General features: G+C 42.3%; 1 protein-coding gene across 4 annotated transcripts in view; it reads right to left on the bottom strand.

The window, feature by feature from the left end:
• atp8a1 (ATPase phospholipid transporting 8A1) overlaps positions 1 to 24,886 on the bottom strand; it is a 222,770-nt gene that overhangs the window by 82,249 nt on the left and 115,635 nt on the right. For all 4 annotated transcript variants that reach the window (XM_088343544.1, XM_088343546.1, XM_088343545.1 and 1 more), the window contains 2 exons: positions 17,937 to 18,001; positions 6,753 to 6,925 (listed from right to left, as the gene is read on the bottom strand). In XM_088343544.1, coding sequence (XP_088199670.1) covers positions 6,753 to 6,925; positions 17,937 to 18,001 — 238 coding nt within the window. The remainder of the gene's footprint in view (positions 1 to 6,752; positions 6,926 to 17,936; positions 18,002 to 24,886) is intronic.

Raw genomic sequence — 24,886 nt, 5'->3', positions numbered from 1 at the left:
CCCCCGAAAGCCAAGTAGTATGCGGTGGATGCTGGGATTTATTTACCGGCGTTTCATTGGCTAACCAATGTGTCAATCATCATTTGAATCGATCACTATTGGCTAAAGTTTTTCGGAGGTCAAGAGGCGGATCCTTTTTATCATTAACAGGCTGCCATTGGCTTAAACGGCAAACAAAGCCTGCAATTGGCCGAAAAAGATGTGTCAATCATTAGTTGAATCGATCACTATTTGCTAAAGTTATTCGGAGGTCAAGGGGCGGATCCTTTTTATCATTTACAGGCTGCCATTGGCTTAAACGGCGAAACAAAGCCTGCAATTGGCCGAAAAAGATGAATGCGTATAGCATGTGGCTGACGGCATAGAGAAAGCATTTTTTTCTATTCTGTATTTGTAAATATTGTATTCTCCTGGATTTACTACCCTCACGGATATAAGAGGACATTGCCTGCACATTATTATGAACACAATGACTTCGGTGAGCTACTCCGGGTTTTATATTGTCCCTGTATCTTGTTTCAGACTGAACTCGACGTTTCTGTGATAAGCGGTGCAGATAATGGAGTGTCTAGTTTTAAATTAAACTCAATTCCAAGTGTTTATTGTCATATGCACAGTAAAGTTGCGGGCGAAAAAGAAAATAGATACTAAGGAATGGTTATCATTTCTTGAATCCCAAGACTTTAACCTTCCGAATGATGGAACGATGCATTTGAGTGACATCTTACGGACACCGCATCCGCACGTGTTCTCGACACGTATTTGCGTCTTTGCAAGCTTTGGGAATGTTAGGGGGGTAATAAGTTGGACTGAACTATCTGATGGTTTTGTCGACGTTCCCATTGTAGCGCCTTATAATCCGGTGCGTCTTATGTATGTCAAAAATAGGACCAAAAACTATTTTTTCGGGGTGCGCCCTATAACCCGCTGCGCCTTATAGTGCGGAAAATACGGTATATATATATATATATATATATATATATATATATATATATACACACAGCATCATCTCCAAACGAAAAGAGCAGCTTCAGCGAGAGACTGCTGTCACAGTCTTGTTTCACGGACAGACCATTTCTTCCTCATGCCATGAGGCTCTTTAACTCCACCCGGGGGAGTAAAAGCCCACATTAAACCCCACCTCCACATTTGCATATTACCTTATTATTATGACAGTGTGTATTTTCCGTAGCACTATTTAAATACTCTATCGCAGCACGTTATATTGGGTATTTTTGTATTCTATATCTTTTATTTTATTATTTTATTTTTCAACACGAGGATACTGCTGGAAGTGTGAATTTCCCTACGGGGATGAATAAAGTCTCTATCTATCTATCTAGCTTACAAGAATGTCAGCTTAACCTCTGTTATTTACCGAATCCATAAAAAAATATGTAATCCTTCACGTTATGCATATCATATTTCATGACGCTATCTAAAACTGTAGTGGGGTCTTTACAGGGCCTGGATGACCTCCTTGAGCCCGATTGTTAAACATACAGCTGCACAACCTCCCTCTATTTCCTCATGGATGTTTTTTACTGTGCTCCAAGGAGCTTTTAACACCACGCATGTTTTTATGCATTCATCTGCTGTCCAAGCATTTTTTCCCCGCCTTCATCATGTTCGTGTGCTCTTTTGAGTAATTCAGAACTTGGAAATGCAGATGTTTATATTTATGTAGGACTCACTTTCCAAAGAGTTTTCCGACCATCAATATCAAATAGTCCATGTCGAAAGTAATACTTGGGTGTTGTTCTAAAGAGTCCAATGAACTTGAGGTCGAAAAGTATGTTAGTATGCAGAATGAATCAAAAGATTAGTTTCTGATGTGTAAGGCTTATATCTAGGGATGCACGGCAACTGTTCATTCCTGCTTCAAATGATGCTATAAAACACAGTCCATTAAGCTGAATCACCATAGTATCTTGCAAAATCATTATTGGACTCATTATTTGCTCAGTTCCGCAAACCTCATAACATCCATGTTGGGCATTTACTACGTATGTTGCTGTCATGTCTAATTGAAATGAAATATGGCATGCGTCAGTCAAAATAGAATAAGACATATGTTTGAGATCCACGGCTGGATCTGGAACATATTTCAATTGATTAGTTCTCGTGAGGGGAATAGTTTCGAGTGGGAAAAAAAGATAAAGGTTCACAAAAAAATTGCAGAAGAGTAAAACTGGAAGATTTCATCATCAGTTAAATACAGTAAGACTATTATTAAGCAGTCCTATAAGGTGTAACCCAAATATTAAACTGTTTTAATGAACGAGGGTGGAGCAAGTTCTGATTACCGAGATTTGATATATTAGATATTATTATATATATTATTATTACATATATATTATTAGATAGCAGCACGGCGGCGCAGTGGTTAGCGCGTGTGTGGCACAGTTCTAAGGTCTTGGGGAACCTCCTGTGTGGGTTCAAATCCAGATACCGGACTTCCTGTGCCGAGTTTGTATGTTCTCCCCGTGCTTGCGTGGGTTTCCTCCCACATTCCAAAGACATGCATTTCAGGTGGATTGGCCAGTCCAAATTGTCCCTAGTGTGAATGAGCGAGCGAGTTGTCTGTCCCTGTGTGCCCTGTGATTGGCTGGCAACCCGTTCAGGGTGTCCCCCTGCCCACTGATGATTGCTGGGATGGGCTCCGGCACCCCCGCGACCCTACTGAGGATAAGCGGTACAGATAATGAGATGAGATATTATTAGATATGACCATGATTGTTAACCTATTAAGCAACAAGCTCACATTGCACTAAGAAAATGAAAGTTCTGCAAGCTCTGCAAACATATTTCCGACTTTAGGCCGTAAACCAAGAAGGTACATGATGCTTGACAGCTCAAGTACTTCCTGCGATTTATTGCCAGGTCAACAGTGCACCTCCGTAATGTTGCAAGTTGACATTATAAATTTACATGTGAGTGTATAAACCCCGTTTTAAGCTTCTGCTGTAAAAGCAAGTGGAACATTTATGACTAGCGGTAAAAAGAAAATTGTGCACTGAAAACATTTGGTAAGGATGCACCAGAGTTAAGATTTGTTCAACAAATTCATTTCTGACTCGAAATAATTTCTAGAGTAGGATGTGCTTTAGGTTTTTTCTTACACTAAATATAGTGTATTGAGGGAAATCTGTGAATTTATGTTTGAATATTGAGTACCGTATTTTCCGCACTATAAGGCGCACCTAAAAGCCTTTATTTTTTTCAAAAGCTGACCATGCGCCTTATAATACAGTGCGCCTTATTTATGGATCAATATTAATTCGCAAAGTCTTGCAACTAACTTGCCGCCACCGACTAGATTTCCCCCCGAACGCCAAGTCGTCCGCGGTGTATGCTGGGATTTATTTATCTGCGTTTCATTGGCTAACCAATGTGTCAATCATCATTTGAATCGATCACTATTGGCTAAAGTTATTCGGATGTCAAGAGGCGGATCCTTTTTATCATTTACAGGCTGGCGTTGGCTTAAACGGCAAAACAAAGCCTGCAATTGGCCGAAAAAGATGAATGTGTATAGCACGTGGCTGACGGCATACAGAAAGCATTTTTTTACTATACTGTATTTGTAAATATTTTATTCTCCTGGATTTACTACACTCACGGATATAAGAGGACATTGGCTGCACATTATTATGAACACAACGACTTCGGTGAGCTACTCCGGCTATATATTATCCCTGTATCTTGTTTCAGACTGAACTCGATGTTTCTGTGATAAGCGGTGCAGATAATGGATGGAATGGAGTGTCTATTTTTAAATTCAACTCAATTCCAAGTGTTTATTGTCATATGCACAGTAAAGTTGCGAGCGAAAAAGAAAATAGAAACTAAGGAATGGTTGGCATTTCTTGAATCCCAAGACTTTAACCTTCCGAATGGAACGATGCATTTGAGTGACATCGTACACGGACACCCCATCCGCACGTGTTCTCGACACGCATTTGCGTCTTTGCAAGCTTTGGGAATGTTAAGGGGGGAATAAGTTGGACTGAACTATCTGACTGTTTTGTCCACGTTCCCATTGTAGCGCCTTATAATCCGGTGCGTCTTATGTATTTCAAAAATAGGACCAAAAACTATTTTTTCGGGGTGCGCCCTATAACCCGGTGCGCCTTATAGTGCGGAAAATACGGTACATCATAAATCCAATACTATGGATGGGTTGCCTATGACATCACCAAGCCGTGTGAAAAAATGGGATAGAGCAAAGATGCCCAAAAAGATGGTTAACTCTTGCATAGTTTGGGGTTTTTGTACTAACCGCGATTCTTTCGGGAAGACAAATGAACTTCCTGTTCATTCCAAAGGTCATCGTAAAACAAGAAAGTAAAATTGAGCTGCTTTCCAGGGAAACCCAAACCTGCAGATGGCCAGGATCAACCGCAATGGACTCTCCATCCAACCAAGTTTTACCGGATCATTTTGTAACTGGTAAGATGCTTTCAATTATTCAAATCATACGATTGAAACTATGACCGTCATATTTTTGGTTACACCATTACCCTGGACATCACCGTGTGGTGAGCACAGCCTACAGAGAGTAATCAACACAGGCCAAAAGATCAGCGGCTGCTCTCTGCCCAGTTTAAAAGACATTGCTGGCGTGCGATACCGTAGCAGAACATCATAAAAGACAATTCCCACCACAGGCCCCCACCTCGTTGACCTGTTTCCCTCTGGTAGGCTCTACGGGTCCCTTAAAATCAAGACAAACACGCTCAGGGACCATAAAACAATGCACAAGACTGCAAAAACATAGCTTGCAACAATTCGATTTTTTTTCTCTTTTGTTGTTGCCGAATGAAACTGAAAAAAATACTATTGCACAAAACTGTGAAAAAGAAATATATATAAATGTATATACACCTTGTGAAATATATATATATATATCAGCAGCTGCCCTGTTATCTCTCACTTTTTGTGATTTATTGTTTTATTGTCTGCTCCTATCTTCTGTGTTTTTCTTCCCGTTTTGACAACTACACTTTGGATGACTTTCTATCCTATGGACATGGGTTTTAGCGCACAAAAATGCGTTTATTCAAGGAATCAACTCCCTGCCCTGAAGAATTCTCGTGCCGGCGTGATGAGGGGGCCTATGGTGGAAGAAGAGCCGGAGCTAGCTAAGCGGCTAGCGGCGTTATAAGTCTTCGGTACCATCCGTAATCATGGTAAATGCGAACTCACTTCCAAATAAGATCAACGAGTGCTGGTGGAAAACATCGAAGCGCACAGGGAGCGCAGTTGCTGTGTTTTGTGGAAACGTGGCTCACGTTTAGCATTCCGGACGCTAACGTGTAGCCACCCGGAGCTACCCGGAGCAATCCGGCTTCAGCGCCGCTATACAGAGACACGAAAGCCTGGGGGAATCGGATAGGAGGCGGACTCGCTAACACGAGGTGGTGTATCCCTGGACACAAGAAAAGATTTCCATCTGCCGCAAGGATGTCGAACTTTTGGACTAGCGTGTGACGTCATCCACTCCGCAACAAGCACCCCTAGGGCATCATGTTACTCTGTTAATAAACAACGGGGTAGACTGCTGGAAGTGTGAATTTCCCTACGGGGATGAATAAAGTATCTATCTATCTATCTATATATATATATATTTTTTTTTTTTCTAATTACTGCTGTTTAATGTTGTTGCACTTATTTTAATTGCACTATTACAATGCACTATTCATTTTCATTGCATTTCATCCACATATTCCTTGTGGTCCATTGGATAAGATTTGGAATTCTCATAGCCGCAACCAGGGTTCAATTTCCATTGCATCCATTGTTTTGCGATTGCGGTCAGCGATATTTGTATACAGACCACCTTAAGAACGAGATTCCGGACGATCGTTTGTAAGTTGAATTTGTTCGTAAGTTGCTTCAGTGCTATAATTTGTATGTTTAAGGTTTGTACAAGTAACCTGTATTGTTTTGTACTAAAAAAATAAACATTTCATAAAATAATCTGCTCTATAAAGATAATTAAAGTTGAGTTTAACATTGTTTTGGAAGATGGGTTTCGAGAGTTAGGCAAATTCCTCCGCCGTGGTAAAAAGTGGATGAAAAAAAGCGATCCGACTGTTTTCTCAACCGCATCAAGCTTTCTTATTCCATTTTCCTTTTAAAAGAAACGGCTCACCTATTCTTTACACTTTACACCAACCGCATTGAATGGATGCACAAGATATTAAAGAAAAGAGATGATAATAAAAACCTCAAAAATCTTAGCGTGCTAGAGATACAGTGCAGTGTGTTTACACATGAACTGGAAAGTAGAAGCCGGATTTCTTCTTCTGGGTGGATGCTAGCTGAGCTCTCACAGCGCCACACACCGGTAGTGGCGGAAAAAAGCACTACACTACCATCCTCTACTCGGAAAAAGGTGCACACAATACAGAATCTAACTTACAGCAATGTCCGGATATTTTCCGACATCCTGACATTTTTTACGGAATCTACTGTTTTATGAAAGTAGGGGAGCCTTTGTATAGTAAAAACCCGGGTATAACATCCACCTACATTTTAATATCAACGTGATCAGTGATATGTATGAACTGATTTTTATTAGCTATTGTGCCTTATAGTCTGGTGCGCCTACTATATTCAAAATATATCACACAACACAATTTTGTAGTGCAGAAAATACGGTTCAGGTTGAAAAACTGCAAGTTGTACACGGATCAAAACGGTAATGCAAAAATGAAGTAGATAAGGTGCAGGAGTAAAGATTGTACCTGCAGCAGATGACAGCTTTGCAGGACAGGGCCAGGTCCAGGAAGTACTGTCGAACTCCGAAAGTGAGCGCGTATTTCAGCGTCTTGCCGTCGATGATGAGAGCAAAGTCGTTTTCCTTGTAGAGGGCATCTCCCAGCATGCCGCAGTGGTGGCTGAGGGTCTCCCTTGTTCTCTGCCGGGGAAGAAAACATCTGATGAAACGTCTAGCGATATTATTTCTGGCTCCGTGGATTCTCAATCCAGCTCTCTTGATTGTTTGTTTAATGGGTTTCGCCCAGTAAATTACGTTGGTACGGAACGTGCTGACAGATGTAAGTAACGGTGTGAACCGGTGAAAGCAATCGGTAACAGATGCCAAAGGACTGTAATATTATTATAGGCGTTCCTAGAACCTTCTAACTCTCGCAGATGAAAAGGTTTGCAGTTTTATGTTGCCTAGTGGAGCTGGAGAAAGGAGACATATTTGAAAATATTATGTACACCAGGGGTGTCAAACAGGTGGCCCGCAGGCCGGATCAGGCCTGCTAAGAGATCGAATCCGGCCTGTAGGACAACGCTGAGGGAAGCACAAGAGAAAAACGAGCTGCAGGTTGAAATTGATGTTGCCAAAGCCAGTTGCCTCTCACAAAGACGCTGTAATTGTATGTCTTTCTCTTTCTCCCCCTCTCTCTTCCCTCCCTTTCCTTTTGCTCTCTATCTCTCTTTCACGCTCTCTGTTTTTTTACTCTTTCTCTGTGTATTTTTACCTTCTTTTGTTCTCTTCCTTTTTTGTTTTCTCTCTCTTTTCTCACACTCTCTCTGTTACTTTCCCCTTCTCTCTTTCTACCCTTCGCTCTTTCTCTCCTCTCTTTATATCTCTCTCTGGATTTCTTTCTTTCTCTTTCTTTCCCCCTCTCTCACTTTTTCTCTTTTTATCTCTTGTTTTTCATATTCTCTCTCTCTCTTTTCAATCTTTCTCTCTCTTTCTCCCTTTCTTTGTCTCAACCTCTCTTACTTTCCCCTATTCTCTTTGTACCCTACTCCCTTTCTCTCCTTTTTTTATCTCCTTCTCTCTGTCTTTCCCTCTCTGGATTTCTTTCTTTCTCTATCTTTCCCTCTCTGGATTTCTTTCTTTCTCTATCTCTCTCTCTCTCTCTTTATCTTTCCCTCTCTCTCTCTCTCTTTATCTTTCTCTTTAGCTCTCTCTCTCTCTCTCTTTCTTTGTCCCACCCTCACTACTTTTCTCTCTTTCTCCTATTTCTTTCTCTTTTTCTTTCTCTCTAATCTACTAGTCCGTCCCCCGAGAGAATGTTTGCTCCGACCATGCTTCGTTCTCCCGTCCCGGCTACCCGACTTGTTCCGATCCACGACCACGCCTCGTTCTCAAGGGCTTCTCACTCCTCCTGCCCAGCTCGCACCAGCTCTCAGTCTTTTCCTCTCGCCCTGACTTCCCCGATCCCTCAATAAAGCATTGTGTGAAACGTTACGCATTTGGGTCCACTGCGGTCGTGACAGTAGGCATTAAATCATAAACACGGTCCTTTTAAGTGCAGCTCACACAGATTATGGATTCATTCACTACCCATTGATTTGCACCATTACTTTTTAAAACGTTTATTAATTCAAGATGTTTTTTTGTATAAAATGGTTCTAAAATATATTCAAGACCACCCTCACCCAGACCCTAGCTCCATTTGAGACCCCCGATCTTTTCTCTCTTCATATTCGAAATGTTTTCTTGAACTTGCAGTCCAAAAGGATAAAAGCAGAGAAAATTCCATGATGGATGATTGAACAGTGTAAGACTCCAACTGCGCTACCCAAAGCTGTAATTTACAGGACCTCAAATATTTCCTGAAGCAACACCACCACTCTATTTGTTTAAATGAAGTGTCATTCTTCACAGTACCACCGGGGCATGTTTGAAGACTCGTTAATTCATGAGGGATGTATTTTTATAACGCGGAATTCATCGCCATGACGCAATAAGATCCATTTTTTTCTCCTAGCATCTAAAACAATAGAGACGTTTTGCAGAAGTGGTTGAACGCAACATCATCTCATCTCATTGGCTACACCGCTTATCCTCAGTAGGGTCGCGGGGGTGCCGGAGCCCATCCCAGCAATCATCGGGCAGTGGGCAGGGGACACCCTGAACTGGTTGCCAGCCAATCTCAGGGCACACAGGGACAGACAACTCGCTCGCTCATTCACACCGAGGGACAATTTGGACCGGCCAATTATTGGAATGTGGGAGGAAACAGAGTGCCCGGACGAAACCCACGCAAGCACGGGGAGAACATACAAACTCCGCACAGGAAGTCCGGTAGCTGGATTTGAACCCACACAGGAGGTTCCTAAGACCTTAGAACTGTGCCGCACACGCGCTAACCACTGCGCCGCCGTGCTGCAACATATTTAGGATTTTGAGTTGCTGCCCTATTTCTGTCAAAAATATATATATATATTTAACGGATAAACTAGCATGTTTCCCACATTTCCTATTTATAACCTTCGAGTCCCAAGATTTGCAGGGATGCTAAAGGGAGAAGCAAGAAGAACGTGATAACCATGGAAAAGAAGCTGGTGATTATCAAGAAATACGAAGAAGACGCATTCTTCGTTAGCCGCGCTAACAAAGATAGCCTTGACCAATCAACTAACTCAACTGCATTAGCTCAAGTCACGCCGCACTAAAAGCTAATTGATTCATAGGTTAGTAGACATTTTAAATAAGGAAATATATAAATGGATTTTGAACTTGCAGAGAGAACAGGGAAGAGAGTCCAAACTTGAAATAGGAAATTTTGACCAGTCCTAAAAGCCTCCATGAGCCTTTCTTTTTTTTAAATCACCTAGGTAACAAAAGCAGATCAGCTCTGAAGGGTGTGGCTCATCTCATCATTACTGCTTCTTTCAGCACGTTTATGATGCACGTGCAAGTATGTGCATTTCTTAGACACGGTCGAATAACCTATTCTTTCGGATTGGCTTTTGGACACTAATTGAAGTAGGACTTTTATGACTTTCACCATTTACATGCTACACTAACAAAAGACTAGCTCCATCCCTACCCGCCCCTTATTCCTCCTACTTAATGTGTTCCGCCCCGAACAACTTTACTAAAACTTCACTAAAAAAAGGGGGGAAAAACACTGGACCGTGTGCACAGTAATATCAAACACCTAGTTGGATCCGGCCATCTCTGTCTGTCCCTCACCCACCGCCGGAGAAAAACAAAGCCTGCAACAAGGACAATACAAACATCTTCCTTTATCTTTTTTTTTTTTTTAATTCTCTCAGTAAAATGTGAACCTGGAGTGCCACGTCCAATTTTGTTGTCACAATATGTTCAACCCACTTCGTAACAATGACAATAAAGGTATATTCTATTCTATTCTAAAAGTAAGATAAAAGCGCATGGGGAAAAAAAAGATAAGGGCTCTTTGAACTCAGTTGGGCATTGTCAACACATACTTAAGAAAATAGTAAACTTTTATGAAGACGCCTCGAATGACGCACTTCAACTTGATGCGCGTGCAAGTACGTGGATTTCTAAGGCACGCTCGAATAACCTATTCTTTCGGGTGGGCTCTTGGGCTCTACTTGAAGTAAGACTTTTATGACTTTCACCATTTTCATGCTACACTAACAAAAGAAAACCTGCAGGGACGAGCATGTCACTTGGGGGAATCTAAGTTCGGAACACCAAAGGGTGGACTGATACTGGGTCGTGTACAAACGAAGAGACAGGCATTGTGGGAAGGAGGGATGTGGGGAGAGAGAGAAAGAAAGAGAGAGAGAAAGATTGAGAAAGAGAAAGAGAGAGAAGGAGAGGGAGAGCGAGAGAGAGAGAGAGGGAAAGAAAGAGGGAGAAAGAGAGAGAGAAAGAAAGTGAAAGAGAGAAAGAGAAAGAAAGAAAGAGAGAGAAAGAGAGAGAAAGAAAAAGAGAGAGAAAGAAAGAAAGAGGGAGAGAGAGAGTGAGAAGGAGAAAGAGAGAAAAATAAAGAAATAGAAAGAGAGAAAGATAAAAAGAAAGAGAGAAAGAAGGAGAGAGAGAGAAAAAGAGAAAGAGATAAAGAGAAAGAGAGAGAGAGAGAGAGAGAAAGAAAGAGGGAGAAAGAGAGAAAGAAAGAAAGAGGGAGAGAGAGAGTGAGAAGGAGAAAGAGAGAGAGAAGGAGAAAGAGAGGGAGAAAGAGGTGGAGAAAGAGAGAGAGAGAAAGAGAGAGAAAGAGAGAGAAAGAGAGAGAAAGAGAGAGAGAAACAGAGAAAGAGAAAGAGAGAGAGAGAGAAACAAAGAGAAAGAGAAAGAGAGAGAGAGAGAAAGAAAGAAAAGGAAAGAGAGAGAAAGAAAGAAAGAAGGAGAGAAAAATAACAGAAAAAGAAAGAAAGAAAGAAAGAGAGAGGAGAGAAAGAAAGAAAGAGGGAGAAAGAGAGTAAAAGAGAGAGGGAGAAAGAGAGAGAAAGAAAGAAAAAGCAAAAGAGAGAAAGAAAGAGAAAGAGATAAGGAAGGAGAAGTTTAATTTGGTCCGAACAAACTCGAACTTATAAAAGAAAAATAAAAAACAAAAAACCCAATCCTCTTAAAACCGTGTTTCGCTACACGCCTATAATTCCATCTTGTATAAGTCTCTCCTTAACGGCGGATAAGGGCATTGGCGACTCCTGCTCTCCTTTCGTAACGACGTCCCAAAGGAAAGATGGCGGACGTTAACGGCAACCTAGCAGGGGGTCCGGCCTGTGACAGGGTCCAATAAGTCAAAGCATCCCTGCAAAAACCATGGGAGAGCCGGGCAAAACCTTGCCACAACAAGACTTGGAAACCTCAGCTCAAAGGAAATATTTGGACAGAAGGGCTTCTCGTTTCAGCAGATCCGCAGCGAGAGAGAAAGACAGAGAGAGATGATGGATGAACATGGGAGAAAAGAGCGAGAGGACACAAACTGAGAGCAGCTGCACACATGTGAGCCTTCTGTGCAAAACGGGCCCGATTCCGACATGTCGTTTGTCATACTGTATGGCAGATACCGTATTTTCGGCACTATAAGATTGTGTTTTGTGATATGTTTTGAATATAGTAGGCGCACCGGACTATAGGGCACAATAGCTAATAAAAATCAGTCAATATATATCACTGATCACGATGGCATACGATCGCAACATTGGATGCAACGGGAATCGAAACCAGACCACGGCGTGGAGTGAGCCGTATCCCATCCGCTAGATCACGAGTGATACAGACGACACATGAAAAGGCATACGTTCTTATATCGGCATCACACTATTTTAAGTTACTGTGTCTAGGCCCGAGAATGTTGTCAGGCATTAAACCGGTCCATGGTAGAAAAGTATTACGAGTGTATAAAGTATTTACAAAGTGCACGAGATTTGAACCGAATGACGAGACAGGCACTGTGGGAAGGAGGGAGGGAGGGAGAGATAGAGAGAGAAAGGGTAGGAGCGAAAGGGAGGGAGGATGTGAGGGAGGGGGAGAGAGAGAAAGAAAGAAAGAGGGAGAGAGAGAAGGAGGGAGAGAGGGAGAAAGAGAGAAAGAAAGAAAGAAAGAAAAAGAGAAATAACGAGAAAGAGATAGGGAAGGAAAAAAGAAAGAGGGAAGGAGTGAGTGTGTGATGGAGGGAGAGAGAAAGAAAGAAAGAAAGACAGAGAGAGAAAAGACAGAGGGAGTGAGAAAGATAGAGAAAGAAAGAGGGAGAGAGTGAGATACGAAGTGAGGTTGTGAGGGAGGGAGCAAGAAAGAGGGAAAAAAAGAAAGAGAGTGAGAGAAAGAAAGAAAGAGGGAGAAAGGAATGGAGGGTGTGAGGGAGGGGGAGAGAGAGAGAAAGAGAGAAAGACAGAGTAAAAAGAAAAAGAGAGAGCGAAAGAGAGGGAGAAAGAGGGAGCGAGAGTGTGTCTGAGGGAGGGAGAGAGAGAAAGAGAAGGAAAGATAGAAGGAGATAGAGAGAAAGAGATAGAGATAAAGAGAAAGAAAGAGAGAGAGTGAGATACGAAGGGAGGTTGTGAGGGAGGGAGCAAGAAAGAAAGAAAGAAAGAGGGAGAAAGGAATGGAGGGTGTGAGGGAGGGGGAGAGAGAGAGAAAGAGAGAGAGGAAACACAGAGTAAAAAGAAAAAAAGAGAGAGAAAGAGAGAGCGAAAGAGAGGGAGAAAGAGGGAGCGAGAGTGTGTCTGAGGGAGGGAGAGAGAGAAAGAGAAGGAAAGATAGAAAGAGGGAGAGAGATAGAGATAAAGAGTCAAGTCAAGTGAAGTCAAGTCATCTTTATTTGTATAGCCCTAAATCACGAAGAGTCTCAAAGGGCTTCACAGATTATTACACTATATTACACAGACTATTGCATCGTTCCAAATATCATTTGGAAGGTTAAAGTCTTGGAATTCAAAAAATGCCAACCATTCCTTAGTTTCCATTTTCTTTTTCGCTCGCAACTTTACTGTGCATATGACAATAAACACTTGGAATTGAGTTTAATTCACTCAACTCATTACAGCAACATCAAGATCGTTCTAAAAAACAAGATACCGGGAAAATATAAAGCCGCATAGCTCACCTAAGTTCTCACGTTCAATAATGATACGCAATCATGGTCTTCTTACAACCGTGAGTGTAGTCAATCCAGGAGAGTCAAATATTTACAAATACAGACCAATGAAACATGTTTCTTTATGGCGTAGTTTAGCTAGCTTGCTATTCAGTCATCTTTTCCGGCCAATTGCAGGGTTTGTTTTGGCCCTCTAGCCTATCCGAGGCTCCGAATAACTTCAGCCAATAGCGATCGATTTAACGGATGATTGACACATCTTTTTCGGCCAATTGCAGGGTTTGTTTCGGCCCTCTAGCCAATCCGAGGCTCCGAATAACTTTAGCCAATAGCGATGGATTCAAATGATGATTGACACATTGGTTAGCCAATGAAACGGCGGTATATAAATCCCAGCATACACCGCGGACTACTCCACGTTCGGGGGAAAATCGAGTCGGCGGCTGTTGAGTAAGTTGCGAGACCTTGCAAATTTAATATTGATCCATATATAAGGCGCACTGTATTATAAGGCGCATGGTCAGCTTATAGTGCGGAAAATACGGTAATTCAAACAATTTGGTAAACGGTACATTTTGATATTTAAAACCTAACAGCAGCAGTGGTTAGCGCGTGCGCGGCACAGTTCTGAGGTCGTGGGAACCTCCTGTGTGGGTTCAAATCCAGCTCCCGGCCTTACTGTGCGGAGTTTGTATGTTCTCCCCGTGCTTGCGTGGGTTTCCTCCGGGCACTCCGGTTTCCTCCCACATTCCAAAAAACATGCATTTCAGGTGAATTGGCCGGTCCAAATTGTCCCTAAGTGTGACTGAGCGAGTGAGTTGTCTGTCCCCGTGTGCCCTGCGATTGGCTGGCAACCAGTTCAGGGTGTCCCCTGCCCACTGCCCGATGATTGCTGGGATGGGCTCCAGCACCCCCGCGACCCTACTGAGGATATGCGGTGCAGCTGATGAGAGAGATGAAAACCTAACAGCCTATAAATGAAAAATTCCTGCCAGATTTGAGGTTTTTGTGAGGACTTTATAGTCCGGAAAACATGGTACATTTGGAACAAAACCATGCCCTCATTCTTATTCAATTTAAGCTCCACCTCTATTTTGGTTGAGAAGACAGCGATGGAGACTCAAGTTGAGCACCCCCCCGCCCTCCACCTACATTAAATGAGGTAGTGAATCTCCGACGCTAATTCTCCATGTCTCCCTCTAAAGAGCTTTTGTTATAGCTGTAATGAGGCATTTAGCCTCCGTGAATCGCCAGCGTTTGCTTTCGGGAATGGCCATTCCCAGCCTCCCGTCGAGACTGGGCTCCATTGTTGAGACACTCGTGATCTAGAATCTGGATGTTTGCGGAGATGTAAAGTCATCAAACTGGGGGGGGGGGGCCTCCACAATGGAGTTAATCCTGTTAAAGTAGACATGATGTGGTCACTTAGCTACAGTGAGTGTTGATTTGCAACAATGCGGTGCAGTCGCTTCTCGAAAGAAGATGTGTGTCAAACTAGTTTTAAATATTCATTTTCTTATTTTAGCAGCTTATTTTTTACCGATAAGGCACCTAAAAAAAGTTATTCTCAAAGTACAGTAATAAACTGCTTCCTTTTCTTCATGCTGAGGTTTTTGAGTTTTTCCTTGCCCTCATGTAGGTTTTAGATCAGGGGATGGTGTGATAATAGTCTGTAGTTTGCAATAGTCTGTGGTCTGTGCAGCCCTATGAGACTCCTTGGGATTAAGGGGGTCACAAAAAAACATGACTTGACACATGTTGTGGTTTTTGAGTTTTTCCTTGCCCTCATGTAGGTTTTACATCAGGGGATGGTGTATTAATAGTCTGTGGTTTGCAATAGTCTGTGCAGCCCTTTGAGACTCCTTGTGATTAAGGGCGTCATAAATAAACATAACTTGACTCATGTTGTGGTTTTTGAGTTTTTCCTTGCCCTCATGTAGGTTTTAGATCAGGGGATGGTGTGACAATAGTCTCTTAGTCTGTAATAAACTGTGGTCTGTGCAGCCCTTTGAGACTCCTTGTAATTAGGGGCTAAACATATAAACATGACTTGACTTGGCTTATGTTGAGGTTTCCGAGTTTTTCCTTGCCCTCATGTTGGTTTTAGATCAGGGGATGGTGTAATAATAGTCATTGGTTTGCAATAATCTGTGGTCCGTGCAGCCCTTTGAGACTCCTTATGATTAAGAGCGTCACAAATAAACATGACTTGACTCATGTTGTGGTTTTTGAGTTTTTCCTTGCTCTCGTTTAGGTTTTAGATCAGGGGATGGTGTAATAATAGTCTCTAGTCTGAAATAATCTGTGGTCTGTGCAGGCCTTTGAGACTCCTTGTGATTAAGGGCGTCACAAATAAACATTACTTGACTTGACTCATGTTGTGCTTTTTGAGTTCTTCCTTGCCCTCATGTAGGTTTTAGATCAGTGGATGGTGTAATTATAGTTTGAAGTTAACGATAGAGATAGAGACGCCTTGTTATTAAGGGTGTCACAAATAAACATGACTTGACTTATGTTGTGGTTATTGAGTTTTTCCTTGCCCTCGTGTAGGTTTTAGATCGGGGGATGGTGTAATAATAGTCTGTAGTTCGTAATAATCTGTGGTCTGTCCAGCCCTTTGAGACTCCTTGTGATTAAGGGCCTCACAAATAAACATGACTTAACTTGTCAGTAAACTGATGTCCGTGGAAATTCTATAGCTATTCCAATTCCATACTATATAAACTCTAGTGGGAACAAGTCCCTTCAAGTGATCTAGCATCTGCGTTGGAATCGTACATCGGAGACCAAGTTTCACTTGAGGAATTTCAGGCCATGCGAGTCGATGCAGCACAGGGGATGTCTAAAAAACGGACAAGTCTGGTAAGTGTAAACCAGCGAGAAGGGAAGCCATGCTCCGATGACACTCGTGTGTGGCGTGTCCCGTCCAGCTTGTAGGTGCATGGCCGTATGTGGACACTTTCCGCTTTTTTGCGTTGTTAACAAACTGCCCTATGTGAGCATCTACTCCACCACAACCAAAAGTGCAGGTCGGCGCTCTTTATGAATCTACCGACGCCGGATTTTAACCTTCGACTCAATTCATCATGTTTAACGAACGGCTGACAGGATGAAGGCAGTCTGTCGTCGCCCCTCAACACTTAAATGCCTCTCCTTGCTATCCGCCCCTCCCCTTTGAAAAAGCCGACGAAGTACCGTATTTTCCGCACTATAAGGTGCACCTAAAAGCCTTTATTTTTTTCAAAAGCTGACCATGCGCCTTATAATACAGTGTGCCTTATATATGGATAAATATTAAGTCACAAAGTCTTGCAACTAAAGCAAGCAGCCGCCGACTAGATTTTCCCCCGAAGGCGAAGTCGTCCGCGGTGTATGCTGGGATTTATATACCGGTGTTTCATTTCCTAACCAATTTGTCAATCATCATTTGAATCGATCACTGTTCGCTAGTTATTCGGAGGTAAAGGGGGCGGATCCTTTTTATCGTTTACAGGCTCGCATAGGCTAAAGGGGCGAAACAAAGCCTGCAATTGGCCGAAAAAGATGAATGTGAATCACACGTTGGGTTGCACTACGGCATGGAGAAAACATTTTTTACTATTCTGTATTCGTAAATATTTTACTCTCCTGGATTTACTACACTCATGGTTGTAAGAAGACCATGGTTACGTATCATTATTGAACGTGATGGCTGCAAGAGAACCTAGGTGAGCTATGCGGCTTTATATTTTCCCCGGTATCTTGTTTTAGAACGATCTTGATGTTTCTGTGATGAGTCTATTTTAAAAGAACCCCGTTTCCCTGCACAATAAAATTCTTACTTTGCTGTCCACATAGTTGCCAGCAAAAAATAAAATGGAAACTAAGAAATGTTTGGCATTTCTTGAATCCTGAGACTGCAGAGGGAAGTGGGGACCGGTAAAGGTGAGTGTTTGTGGACATGGCAGACAAAGGTGGATATATATTTTTCCCACCCTTACCTTTGGAAATATACACTTTTTTTCCTTGGATTACTTTTAACGGGACCCGGACCTTCCGAATGATATTTGGAACGATGCATTTGAGTGACATCGTACAGACACTGTTTCCGTACATGTCTGAGACACGTATTTGCTTCTTTGCAAGCTTTCGGAATGTTAAGGGGGTAATAAGTTAAACTGAACTATCTGACTGTTTTGTCGACGTTCCCATTGTAGAGCCTTATAATCCGGTGCGCCTTATGTATGGAAAATATAGGACCAAAAACGATTTTGGGAGAGTGCGCCCTATAACCCGGTGCGCCTTATAGTGCGGAATATACGGTAACATTCAATCTTCGTCTTTGGCCCTTTTCCCGTGCAGACATTTGTACCGCGGTGTCCCACAAACGCCAGAAAAGGCTCTCCTGCCGGGGGTGAACAGGCTTCTCGGCGGGGTACCTCGTGCGCGTTAAAAAGAGATTTAGATTGTCTGCCAGGTGTTGATGGGATGGTCTGCTCCCCATGGCCACGTTTCCGAACCTCTAGTGTTTATTTACACAGAGATTTGGCAAAGACTGCAAAGCTTTCAGCAGCAAAAAAGTGATGGTATTTATTTGAACTCATTCTTTGGTATGGATGACTTTTTCTCATTCCAATCGTTTTTGGGGGTTGAAAAATGAGCGGTACTTACGTCGAGTGTGTCTTCGTTTATGACGAGCATGCCCATGTTCTTGGTCAGTAGCTTGCAAGAATGTCCTTGAAAAAAAAAAAGGGATACTCATATTACAAGACATAAAAACACTTAAATTTTGCCATTCAAGAGTCAAGATTATCTCTACTGTCGTTAGCATAAAATGCTAACGGGATTGTCTTTGCAACCGTGTTAAAGACATTTAAATCAGGATACAATGAAATATAATTATGTATACAATATACAAAAACACCTGGTTAGCGCATGTGCGGCACAGTTCATGTCTTGGGAACCTCCTGCGTGGGTTCAAATCCAGCTCCAGACTCCCTGTGCGGAGTTTGTATGTTCTCCCCGTGCTTGCGTGGGTTTCCTCCGGGCACTCCAGTTTCCTCCCACATTCCAAAAACATGCATTTCAGGTGAATTGGCCGGTCCAAATTGTCCCTAGGTGTGAATGAGCGAGTGAGTTGTCTGTCCCCGTGTGCCCTGCGATTGCCTGGCAACCAGTTCAGGGTGTCCCCTGCCCACTGCCCGATGATTGCTGGGATGGGCTTCAGCACCCCCGCGACCCTACTGAGGATAAGCGGTGTAGCTAATGAGATGAGATAAGATGAGATACAAAAACACTATGTACATATACTTTTTGTTGCAATTTGTAATTAATGGGGTCATAAAGTTTGCCCCCAGTCCCCTGAAAAAACAAACAAAATGAATACAAATAAATGCACTGAGAAAAAAAGCCCTGTTGAAAAACTTTTTAAGTTAAATAAACATCTCTCTAAGTAGGGTGCTATTGTTTGGCCAACAGATATTTGTTTTATGATTTTGAACACAAAAGTAACAAAAAGACAGGAAGCTAGAGACCGACGAGATCGATTCCAATTGCCCCGGCCAATATCGAACAGATGGGTTCGGTAACGGACAGGACGGGACAGAGAGGATTGATAATGAAACCGGATATCGAAATAAACAGGACAAATTAGACGGGAACGAAAACTGGAGGGAAAAATAAAAAGGACAAAAATAGACGGGAACGAAACTGGAAACCGATATTAAACCGGACAAAATAAATGGGAACAATACCGGACAGGAAATACCAACAGGAAAACAGGACCTAGTCAGAACCCACGTCTTGCGGGGCAGAGGTTCATTGACGGGCTGACAAAGGAAGCGTGAGAGCGCTGAGCTTAAATAGACAGAAAACCGATCTGTCAACGAGCCGTAGCTGGCGTCACACGGGCGCGGTTAATTGGGCGCCATGGCAACTGTGACAATAAGCTAAAATACAATAGGATTAATGAATGGCCTTGATTTTCATTATACAGGAGGGCTTATCCTTTCAGTGCAAAGTAAAATGAATTAAAAAAGATAAAAATGTGTAAAAAACAAAAACAGTGTATTCAACATATATAACAAATATGTGTATATTTAAAACGCCAGTAGTACAACACAATTGCACATATGCTCAAGAAGGTTGTGGATGAGAGTTCAGTGTGCTCTTGGGAAGAAGCGGTTTCTCATTCTGTTCATTTAGATAGACATAGATATAGATATAGATAGATATAGATAGATATAGATAGACGTAGATAGATATAGATCGATATAGATAAACATAGATAGATATGAAATGAAATGATCTGCATTTATATAGCGCTTTTCAAGTCAATGACTTCCCAAAGCGCTTTACAGTGTGCTCCACATTTCCCAATAGCGGCCTTGCAGCCATGTAAGGCGCTAACCTGCTTATTGGGTGTATTAGGGGTTCAGTGTCTTACCCAAGGACACTTCGACATGTAACACAGACGAGCCGGGATCCCTTGATCCCAAGACGAGCGCTCTACCTCCTGAGCTACTGCCGCCCACCAGATATGGATAAAGATTATATATGGAGAAAGAGAGAGAAAGAGAGAGAAAGAGAGAAAGAGAAAAAGAGAGAAAAAGAGAGAGAAAGAGAGAAAAAGAGAGAGAAAAGGGGGGAGAAAGAGAGAGAAAGAGAGAAAGAGAGAGAAAGAGAGAAAGAGAGAAAGAGAAAGAGAGAGAGAGATATAGAGGTAGATATATAGATATATATAGATATGTATAGATATATATATATAAATATTTCTAGATATATATATATAAATATGTCTAGATATATATAGATATATATATAAATATGTCTAGATATATATATAAATATGTATAGATATATAGATAGATATTTGATCCATTTATATTCCTTTAAAATGAATATCTGGACATTAAAAGAGAAAGGAATTCTAAAAAATCAGCAAATAGACCTCACATTTGCACATTTCATATTTAAGGAGAAATGTTTAAATGTAGCAGCCCGGAGAAAAGGACTTGGGACGTGACGAATGGGTTCGCTTAACAAGGGCTTGTCAGCTTCCTGTTTCAATAGCGACTCTGGGTTAGTTAACATGACTCTCTGGGGAGTCCGAAAAACCGCAGGGTTGAGTAGACCCTCAGGGTCACTAGTCAGGTTGGAGAATGAACGTCGGGGATTTTAAACAGAAGTCTTCAGTTGAATACCGTAGCCGTTCCAGGCTCCCCTCTTCTCTCTGCTCTCGTCCAGTTTCCGATGAACGTGTTTACCTTCGGTTGATTTGACAGCGGGAAAACGGAGAACGTGGGGTTCCTTGGGCTGTCGTCTTCTCGGGCGGAATTAAACGGCGCTCCCGCGGGAATTTAGGAATGCACAAAAAATGTCGTGTGACAACCGGCTCGGCGGTTGCAACAATTAGGGAGTTCGCTGTGACCCGATGGCTGTAAACTGACGCGTGTTATGATGGTCGGATTTTGACAGGTCTCATTGAGTTAGTGAGTGATGAGTCAATGAAAGATATTTTCTTTCTTGGGAAAACAAATTGAAAAGGGAAAAAAAAACAACCTTTTTCAAATTTATTTAAAGTGAAACTGAATAAATGTTGTCATTAATTAATTACTGAAAGTCATTATACAAATTTGGCTAGCATTTTATGTGCTAAATTGTGGTCAAAATATATCTAGTGCGACTCATTTGGGAATTTTTGTTGCTAATGCTAATGCTATTGCACTACTTTTCATTGCACTATTATTACAGTTTCATTGCACTATTGTTATAACAATCTCTAAGTACTACTTTTACCAATATTGGATCGATTGAGAAATGAAATTGTGAGAGACAGAACTGGAGTAGTAGTGGAACTGAGCAAGCGTGTGGATAAGAGAGTACACATGGAGAGGATGGATGAGGAGCGAATGTTGAAGGTGTTGTTAAAGGATAGTGGGATGTTGGGACACGTTCTATTATACGGCAGGGGTAAACCAGTGAAAGCTGTCGGGCCCTGCTGTTGAACAGAAGAGTGTGCTGTGTCACCCTGACCCGAGTGACATGGCCGCTTTCTTGTGTCCCGTTTCATCCGGAGGGATGAAAGTCTAGGAATGAGTGGAGAGGTGTTGTGAAAGGATTGTGGGATGTTGGGACATGTTCTATGATGCGGCAGGGGTAAACCAGTGAAAGCTGTCGGGCCCTGCTGTTGAACAGAAGAGTGTGTTGCGTCACCCTGACCCGAGTGACATGGCCGCTTTCTTGTGTCCCGTTTCATCCGGAGGGATGAAAGTCTAGGAATGAGTGGAGAGGTGTTGTGAAAGGATAGTGGGATGTTGGGACGTGTTCTATGATGCGGCAGGGGTAAACCAGTGAAAGCTGTCGGGCCCTGCTGTTGAACAGAAGAGTGTGTCAGCCTGACCCGAGTGACATGGCCGCTTTCTTGTGTCACGTTTCATCTGGAGGGACGAAAGCATGACCGACTTGGGTGCTGAGGTGCCTACATTGTTTAGGTGTTTGGGCATTTGGGATGGCCATGGTCCAAAATTTTAGTGTTTTTTTGCTACGTTTCCCTTTTTTCTTTTCTTTGTTTTTGTGTATGCATTTGTCTTGCGGTCGGTCACCCCTCTTGAGGGATATGACCAAGGTAGATAGATGGATAGATAGTTTGGGCAAAGAAGCCGTGGTGATAAAACCCAAGAAGTTGATCGGTCACTGACCGAATTAAATTAGGTCATTTTTGACGCAATAAAATATTTGTTTTTGTTATACTCAAAAAACACAGGCGGGTTAAAAGAATTTCTGGATGTTTTTGGTTCATTCAAAAATACTTAGTTTCGGGGTGCTTTAATTTAAAAAGCATTCAATTTCTTATTTAAAAAAAAAGAGCAATTTTAGTGTGTCTTGTCTTAAGACCCAATTTTTAGTTTTTCTTTTGCACAAAACAAAATACTTGTATTTGTTTTACCCAATTATGGGTTAGTTTGGGTAAAATAGAACCCAAGAGGTTACTCAGTCCCCTCTCGAACCTAATTGGGTCATTTTTGACCCACCAAAAGAGTTTTTTTTCACACAGCTCCTGGGATGTGTTTTGGGTTGTTTTAAAAATCGAACTTAATTTTGTGGGATTTTAAAACAATTTGACCATTTATTGTCATAAAGATGTCCTATTTTTGGAAAATTTTCATGTATTAAAGGACTTTTTTAGTATATTTAGCTCAGAAAACTAATTGAAAGGATGTTTTAGGAAAAAACGTAAACTTTTTGTAAAATAACACTACAGAACAAATAGAAGAGCAGCTTCAGCGACAGACTGCTGTCTCAGTCTTGGTCCACAGACAGACTGAGGAGATCAGAGTGTGTTGTGTCACCCTGACCAGACTGACATGGCTGCTTTCTTGTGTCCCGTTACATCCGAAGGGACAAAAGTCTAGGAATGAGTGGAGAGGTGTTGTGAAAGGATAGTGGGATGTTGGGACGCGTTCTAACACACTCTTCTGTTCAACAGCAGTGCCCGACAGCTTTCACTGGTTTACCCCTGCCGTATCATAGAACGCGTCCCAACATCCCACTATCCTTTCACAACACCTCTCTCTCCACTCATACCTAGACTTTCGTCCCTTCGAATGAAACGGGACACAAGAAAGCGGCCATGTCACTCTGGTCAGGGTGACACAACACACAACACACTCTTCTGTTCAACAGCAGGGCCTGGAAGAAATGTTGGTTTAAGATCAGGTAATTGTGTAATTGTAATCCTGTGCAGTCCTTTGAGACATTTTTGTGATTAAGGGCTATATAAATAAATGTGACTTGACTTCCTCATGCCATGAGGCTCTTTAACTCCACCCGGGGGAGTAAAAGCCCACATTAAACCCCACCCCCACATTTGCATATCACCCTATTTTGATAACAGTGTGTATTTTCCGTAGCACTATTTAAATACTCTATAGCAACACGTTACATTGGGTATTTTTGTATTCTATATCTTTATTTTATTTTTAAACACAAGGATACTGCTGGAAGTGTGAATTTCCCTACGGGGATGAATAAAGTATTTATCTATCTATCTATCAATCTATCTATCTAAATAGCCCAAGAAGTGGGACTCAAATATGAGTTTGTTGTTACATTGTATTTAGAGAGATAAAATGTTAGTAAAATATGCTACCATTTTTCGTCCATTCATTGCTTAGAGAAATATTTATGTTGTGATTTTGTGTCCAGTCCTACTTCTGTTGACTTTTTCCTAAAGCTTTGGAGCGAGCACTTTGTTTCCACAGCGTCCCGGCTCTGACCTGTCCAAAACGTGACGCACTTTGGCCCGATTTTGGCACTGGGAAGCATATCCCAAAACAAACAGCGTTTCTGGCCAGCCACTCTGCTGTCAGAGTAGTTCACTCTTCCACATCCAACTGGAACAGCGCCAAATGAACGACACTCGCTAATAATGGCGGTTTTTACAACTTCTGCTCAGACCTCAAGTCGGATCAAACCGACCTTTCGGTAAGTTGAGTCAACACAGCTGGATTCTGCTTGATTTATAGTGAGCCGTGCCAAGGGTGGCATCTGGGTGGTTCGGCCCACCTTGGACTAGGCAGAAATCGGCGTGCCATGAACTCAAGTGTCAGATATTCTCTTTCAGTTTGAAAAAAAATGGTAAAATAAAGTCAATATTGCATACCTGTTAACTTGTACGTTTTTGCCGCACAAAGTACGTTTATTATGCATTTTAAGACGTGTAGATAGATAGATAGATAGATAGATAGATAGATATTTTATTCATCCCCGTAGGGAAATTCACACTTCCAGCAGTCTACCCCGTTGTTTATTAACAGATGAACATGATGCCCTAGGGGTGCTTGTAGCGGAGTGGATGACGTCACGCCAGTCCAAAAGTTCGACATCCCTGCGGCAGATGGAAAACTTTTCTTTGTGAAAATCCAGGGATACACCACCTCGTGTTAGCAAGTCCGCCTCCTCTCCGATTCCCCCCGGCTTTCGTGTCTCTGTTTAGCGGCGTTGAAGCCGGATTGCTCCGGGTAGCTCCGGGTGGCTACACGTTAGCGTCCGGAATGCTAAACGTGAGCCACGTTACCGCAAAACACAGCAACTGCGCTCCCTGTGCGCTTCGATGTTTTCCACCAGCACTCGATGATCTTATTTGGTAGTGAGTTCGCATTTACCATGATTACGGATGGTACCGAAGACTTATAACACCGCTAACAGCTTCGCTAGCTCCGGCTCTTCTTCCACGATAGGCCCCTTCATCACGCCGGCACGAGAATTCTTCAGGGCAAGGAGTTGAAATTCCTTGAATACACGCATTTTTTGTGCGCTAAAACCCATGTCCATAGGATAGAAGTAATCCATAGTGTAGTTGTCAAAAAACACCGAAGATAGGAGCAGACAATAAAACAATAGGGCAGCTGCTGGAAAAGGCAGCCGCTCGTGGCAGCGCCGCTTTGATTGTGTACGACGTACGAGAAAATCTGTACGGAAAAATGCAAATTTGTCAATGATGGGTACCATCCGGTACACACCGACTATCACGAAACGGCAAATCAATCAAGTCAAACCAGTTCGCCGCGGTAGCCTCTATCTCGGTTTCGTTTTTTTTCGTTGCAAACGAAGCGAGCGGT

This window comes from Urocampus carinirostris, chromosome 9 (assembly GCF_059441175.1).
Source record: "Urocampus carinirostris isolate Australia breed hairy pipefish chromosome 9, RoL_Ucar_1.0, whole genome shotgun sequence".
NCBI lineage: Eukaryota > Metazoa > Chordata > Actinopteri > Syngnathiformes > Syngnathidae > Urocampus > Urocampus carinirostris.
Note: the sequence above shows the minus strand (reverse complement) of the source record. Positions and strands in the feature narration are given on the sequence as shown.